At 39.9% G+C, this 6,937-nt stretch overlaps 1 protein-coding gene across 1 annotated transcript; it reads right to left on the minus strand.

The window, feature by feature from the left end:
• Window positions 1–6: 6 nt before the first annotated feature.
• Window positions 7–4,919, minus strand: LOC111824625 (carboxypeptidase E-like; the record flags this gene model as incomplete). Its single annotated transcript, XM_023749146.1, has 3 exons — window positions 7–601; window positions 1,362–1,480; window positions 4,820–4,919. Coding segments are annotated over 3 exons (318 nt in total), but the record flags the coding sequence as incomplete, so codon positions are not given.
• Between the last annotated feature and the right edge of the window lie 2,018 nt (window positions 4,920–6,937).

Consider the following 6,937-nt stretch of genomic DNA (forward strand, 5'->3'; position numbering starts at 1 on the left):
AATGCATTAACAAGATCATGCTTACATATATAGCTAGTCAGCACAAGAGACAAATGACAATTTATACTGAACAATTTAGGTCTTTCAATATAGTGCTCACAACTCCAAGCTGTAGCTATTGACCTTTTCAATGGCATTCATTATGTGACATTGTCACCAATTATATTAAAAGGCATTCATTAATTTTTAAAAGCTAGAATGACTCAAAAAGTTCTGCACTGTAAATAACACATGGAATATTGCAGTTAAGTCTAAGATGGCCAGATCACTTCAATCTTTTCTACAATCTCTTGTATAATATGTGTAGGAAAATGAACGTTATATAAGAAGAAATAGAGCAAGTCATTGTATTTTTACCTCTAAGAGTTTAATTATTTATTTTAAGTAATGTCTATTAATATTTAAATCAACGTTAAAAATTAACTGCACAAACTCTAAAAGAAAATGGTCACGTTACATCAGACTACATTGTACAGAACAAAAGCAGCTAATTAGACCCTTTTTAAAAATTTAAAGTTTCTGACATCATTTTCCACCATTCCATCAATTCTTCCTTTTCCTCCTCTTTCCTTTCAGAAAATGACTCCAGTTCAAAATCAACCTAAAAAAGAAAATCAGGAATATATTGTTATCAAAGTGCATATGTATTTTTAAAAGCTGAAATAAAATTTTTTTTAGAAAAAGAGTAATCTCAGAGCTTTTAGGATAAGCTCAATTTAGACACTTGAATTAAAGTATACCCTAAAAAATCTCTCATAATAAAAGATACTTGGTGGTGGGGGGGGGGGGTGTGGAAGACAATGCAAAACCATTACGTTTGAACTGTGTTTTGATCTAATAGCTTTGTAGGATTATTTAAAAGCAGGGTATTTAAAGGAAGATTATGTCAAGGCAGTCTTTAGTAAGGACTTTAGTAAAGCCGGGAAAAAGATGTCGTTTATAATTAATTTTCTGCCTTTGACTATTCGGTGCGCTTCTCCTGTCAACCTTGAATTTTCTCCTGCTACGCAGCTCAGTGTCCTGGCATCCCCAACCACAAGGCCCTGCTTTCCAGAATCTTGAACCTGCTCACTCATCCCCAAACCACCATGGAGGCCGATGGCCCAGGAACTCAACTCTCCTTGGGAACAAGGCGTCCTCATCAAGTCCATGGAGAATCGAGAGACACAGAGCAAGGGAAGGGGATGTCATCCCTTCCCTCTCCTCAGCCTGGGCCATGGCTGAGGCAGGGGCCGGGCTGAGTGAGACCGTCACTGAGACAATGGTGACCGTTATTACGAAGATTGAATAAAAGCCACTTAACTATGCCTGGCGCACACACAAGTGCTTAATCAATCTCAACCGTTAATACGATGACTTACTCCAACAGCAGGACTGTAGGGAACCGCCACTTTCTTTGTTATCGCCAGATAGCCTGGAGCTGAGGCTGTGAGTTTATAGTTTCCAGGTACAAGCAGCCTCCAGTAATCGCCATCCTTTGCTGTAAGGAAACAAAACGTCAAATCACAAGGCACATACGTGACATGCACAGTAATACCCGCGAAGGAATACCCGGTATACCTCAGTTCAACTCCTTTTGTTCCCATTTCTAAAGCAGTTATTAATGGAATTCGATTAATTTTAACTGCTAGAGGGCATCAGTTCCCATATCAGTTTTACAGATATGAGTGTTAAATTGTCTGATAAATCTCCTAAGATAATCACTCTCCATAATCACATCAGGACTAACACAGATTAAAAAGACATACACAGCCCCCAAGCGGTGGGGTCAGAGCATCTTTCTTATTCTTGCCACGCATCTCTGGGTGAGGACCTAACGGGCGGAGAGTCTAGATCAGTGTTTCCCAAGGTGTGGCCCAAAGGCAGTCTCACCAGAATCCCTGAGGCACTTGGTAGACATTTCGATTTCTAAATCGAGTCTGTTGGTTGGATTGCCTTCTAGGGACTGTATTTTCAGCAAGTTCTCCAGAGATTTCTTAAGCTGAGTTACATGTCCCCCTCTCTCACTCTCCATGTACCCAGAGGTCCCTCCTGACCTGGACTAGCCTCCATGGCCCACCACTAGAATCACTCTCACGCATAGGCCTTCAAGTCATTGCTTTTCCCGCGTGGCGAAACACGCCTGGCAAACTGCCAACCATGGATAACCCCCACCTCTCCCCTCTACACCTGCCCTGTGGGGTGCAAGGAGCTGGAGAAGGCTGATCTAGCTCTGATTCATAAACGCCAACCTTGCACACTAGGTCAGTGCACATCCCTGGGGGACTTGTCCAGATACAAATTCTAATTCACTAGCTCTGTGGGGAGGCCTCAGATCCTGCATTTCTAACCAGCTCCTGGGAGACACTGATCCAGCTGCCAGTGGGGGCCACACCTTGAGCAGCTAGGTCCCTGGAACAATTCATACTTCCTCCTGTCTCCTAACACCGCTCAGACAGCCTCTTCAGCACTCTCAGTCCACGCTTTACCTCCTATCTCACTGTGAAACTAAAACAATCAGCAAAAAAACAAGGCCCCGTCACCATCCCTTCCCACCTACCTCTAGATTCCACATCTCCTTTCAGCCAGCACCCTTTTATCTCCTTTGCTTTTTAGCAAAGTTCCTGAGAAGACTGGTCAGTACTCTCTAAGCCAGTGGTTTTCAACCTTCTGGCCCTTTAAATACAGTTCCTCATGTTGTGACCCAACCATAAAATTATTTTCGTTGCTACTTCATAACTGTAATGTTGCTACTGTTATGAATCGTCATGTAAATATCTGATATGCAGGATGGTCTTAGGCGACCCCTGTGAAAGGGTCGTTCGGCCGCCAAAGGGGTCGCGACCCACAGGTTGAGAACCGCTGCTCTAAGCTCTCTCCTCTTATCCTTTCTTGGGCCTCCCGGAGCAGGCTGCCACCACCCCATGGAAACGGATTTTGTCAAGATCTTCCACTCAGGCTCCTTCACAAGGCTCACCTGCCCGACACTTTTCAGCCCTCCTTCTTTCCTGAAACACTCCCAGGCTCCAGGACGGCGCACCCAGACGTCTCTCTACCCTGGACTCCATTGCTGGCTCCTCCTCATCGCCCTGCCCTCGAACAGCTGGGGTGTCCCAAAACCCAGCCTCCATTTTTATTCCTTTCTGCCTATGTTTATTCCCTGTTAGATTTTACTAAAACTTCCACATCACAGAATGCAGAGAAACAAAGGTCTGTGTGGCACACCAGGGTTAACAGATAGGAGAGGTTCTCTGTGGCCAGAAGGGATCAATGCCTGGGTGCCATCTTCAACAGCCGACCTCCGGAGGGCCAAGGGGCCAATATCTTAGTGCAGATTCTGGTATACGCTTGGAAAGGGGTGCTGGCACTTAGTGCGTTGATGGATTATTGAATAAATTAATAAATGAAGTTTTAGAGAAAAAAGAAGGATTTAAAATATAAGTTATAAATGTGGATGTTAAGAAAGAGGTAATGGTATAAAGTGGTTTGGGAAATAAGTTAAAAATTAATTATAAGGCCTAGAAATATGTAAAGAGTTTATAGCTAAAAGATATTAATTTGGTTGTTGAAAAGATCCCATCGTATGACAGTTAAACTAAAAGGAGTGGATAAATGTCATTAACAGGAATAGGTACGTTTGCCAGGAAAATATATCATTTTGTCCAAACTGGGAAAATTGAAATGTGGTTTAAACTCAAAACAACTAACATCGACTTCAATCCTATAACAACCTGTTTAACGATGAATGGGTCCTGATTTACCATATGGATTAAATGAAGAAACGTATGAGAAATCCTGGATGCACAATATACTGGCAGTTATCTTTTTCCTACTCTTTTCATTCCCTCCTCAATGAACAAGTCATTAATACCATATATAGATATATAGGTATATAGGTATATAGATATATAGATATATAGATATATAGGTATATAGATATATAGATATATAGGTATATAGATATATAGGTATATAGGTATATAGGTATATAGGTATATAGATATATAGATATGTAGATATATAGGTATATAGATAGATAGATATATAGGTATATAGATATATAGGTATATAGGTATATAGGTATATAGGTATATAGATATATAGATATGTAGATATATAGGTATATAGATAGATAGATATATAGGTATATAGATAGATAGATAGATAGATAGATAGATAGATAGATATTGTCCAAAAAAGTATATACACACACTTTGAATAATTATAAGGCAGTGTTTGTTGAAATGCATTTCATTTTCAAACTTGAGCTATCAGCTGTTAAAATGTATATACATTTTTTGGGACATCTACATATAGGAAGGGAGAAAGAGAGAGAAACGTTGATTTGTTGTGCCACTTATTTATGCAATCATTGATTGATTCTTGTATGTGCTCTGACCAGGGACTGAACCTGCAACCTTGGTCTATCGGGATGGTTCGCCAACCAGCTGAGCTACCCAGCCAGGCCAGCACCTCTTCCTAAGAGAAATTTAAAAAAAGCACTGGTATTTTAACACTAGCGGGTTCATTTTCCTTTGCCTCACAAACAACAAAGACTCTCCAGTGGATGGCACCACCTTGCAGCTCTGCAGTGAGATACCCGAGGAAAGAGCGCCATCTGCTGCACCCCAATTATTAAACGCAGCAGCCAGCCTGGGTAACTTCCTGAGTTGCTCCCTTAAGGAAATTTAACTAGATTAAAGCTGAGAGAGAGAGAAGGTAAAGAGATATGAAGCATTTAATTAGTTTGCTTAGAGCAGCATAAGAATTATAACTATGGTAAGTAACTGGGCTCCTGTATATAATACGAGAGCCTCAGATCATGGCAGAGAACACCCACCGGATGTAACATCGTGGTCTATTCCTTCCACTGAGATGGTTGCATTGGCAATTGGTTTACCTTGAAGGTCTCGGACGAACCCTTTAACTCCTCGGTGTACCTGTGAAAGTCAAAAACACCCAGAAAATTCACATTAGAAATGACCTAAAAGTCCATCTCATATCAAGCATCTCCTTATTTTCTAACAAAATACTGTAGGTCTCCAAAACATGCTCAAAAGGCCACTGAATGTTTTGTGCACTCTTTAATCTGCTTTTTCTCAAGTGGGCAAATGAGAAGTAATCTCCCCAAAATTGACATCTTGCTCTGAGTCAAGGAAAGATTTTGCAGTACCTTTTGAACCACCAAAACAAAAAAACAAGAAAATGATGTCTTTAAAATAGTTCTGGTCTTAGCAGATTTCATTACTTTCTGTTTTAAATGTAGTTACCTGTGATTATCTTAAATGGTCACTATCAGTTAACAAGACTATTACAACATGAATACTTCTTCATTCTAGATAAAATGATATATACTGCGACTACTTTGGCATCAAACCCATTAACAGTATTGTTTTTGGTTCAAAGTAAGTGGCATGAAAGATCACTGAACTTCATAACTGAAAACTGTGCTTAGAAATTAAATGGAAGAGCTGTATTGAGAATAACGCCCTTGAATTAACTTGCAGTCATCAACTAGCTATTGCGATGCAAACTAAAAAAACAGCTTTTTTCTTTATTTTTAAATGATAATTCAACTAAGTATGTGTTAGAAGTGACAATCACTTCAGGTTTTTGAGAAAGCGCTGCTTCTGGAACATCAAATGTTAGTTCAGTTTCATTACTTAACAAACCTATGTCCCGACCTCCCAAATGCTCAGGCTACTTCTCAATCTGGCCCCAGAAAATGATTTTCCTTTTGCTACTGATGACATGTGAATATTTCTTTACAGAAAGTAGAATAAGCCTCATGTGTCCCTTTATGAACAGAGAATAAATCTGTCAGTGGTACAATGTTTTATGGAAGAGCTGACCCTGGTTATCAGCAAATGTTCTGTATGTCCTATTAAAAAAAAAGAAAACCTCTGGAGGCACCATGGTGTGGGGAAGCCCAGATTAAGTCCTAAGGAGGGAGACCACGTGGAGAGGCCGGGTTGACATGAAGATGGAGAGATGCGCAGGAAGCCCTGGCTGCTTCAGCATCCCCACCACCCCAGCCCCAGGCCCCACCTGACTCCACCCACATGAGAGACCCGAGTCAGAACTGCCCAGACATACAACTCATTCCTGGCTCCTCAAAAACCCTGAGTGATAATAAAATGACCGTTACTGTTCCAAGCCACAACCTCTGGGGGTGATTTGTTAGGTAGCAATAGCTGATAGGAACCCCCTTTCTATAGAAGAAAAATGCATTCAGTTAAAATGAAGTTTATACAATTATTATATGTAATAATTAAAAATGTGTTGAAATTGAAAGTTTACATTTTGGTATACGTACTGGTTTCACAAATAGAAATATTCTTACTATGATCTCAAAATAAACAAATAAAAAAAAACCTCTGAAATTCTATAAAAGCAACATGTAATTCTTTTCTCTAAAGGCAATTTAGAAATGGTAAAAAGTTATACATGTTGTTGGTAATAATAAATGCTAATTTTATTGGCAACCACTATAGTAATAAGAGAGTAAATACATTTTTTATAATTATTTTTGTTTAATTTATTTTTTTATTGATTTCATAGAGGAAGAGAGAGGGAAACATCGATGAGAAAGAATCATTGATTGGCTGCCTCCTAAATGCCCCCCACCGGGGATCAAACCCACAACCTGGGCATGTGCCCGGACCCGGAATCGAACCATGACCTCCTGGTTCATAGGTTGACGCTCAACCACTGAGCCACACCAGCCAGGCGAGAGTAAATCCATTAAAAAACAACAACAACACACTTTTAGTATCTAGTGAATCAATGATTTTTTTCCCAATACTGAGCTATGGATCAGCCAACCAAAATTAACAGGTTGAAATTTAGTCATTGGAAACATAAAAAGTTGGTTTCTGAGTGACATTCCCATGGTGAAAAAGTCACTGGGGACCAGAAAAACTGTGGCGATGAATTTATGCATCTTGAGGCACTATAA

Source organism: Myotis lucifugus, unplaced genomic scaffold (genome assembly GCF_000147115.1).
Source record: "Myotis lucifugus unplaced genomic scaffold, Myoluc2.0 scaffold_3205, whole genome shotgun sequence".
Classification (NCBI taxonomy): domain Eukaryota; kingdom Metazoa; phylum Chordata; class Mammalia; order Chiroptera; family Vespertilionidae; genus Myotis; species Myotis lucifugus.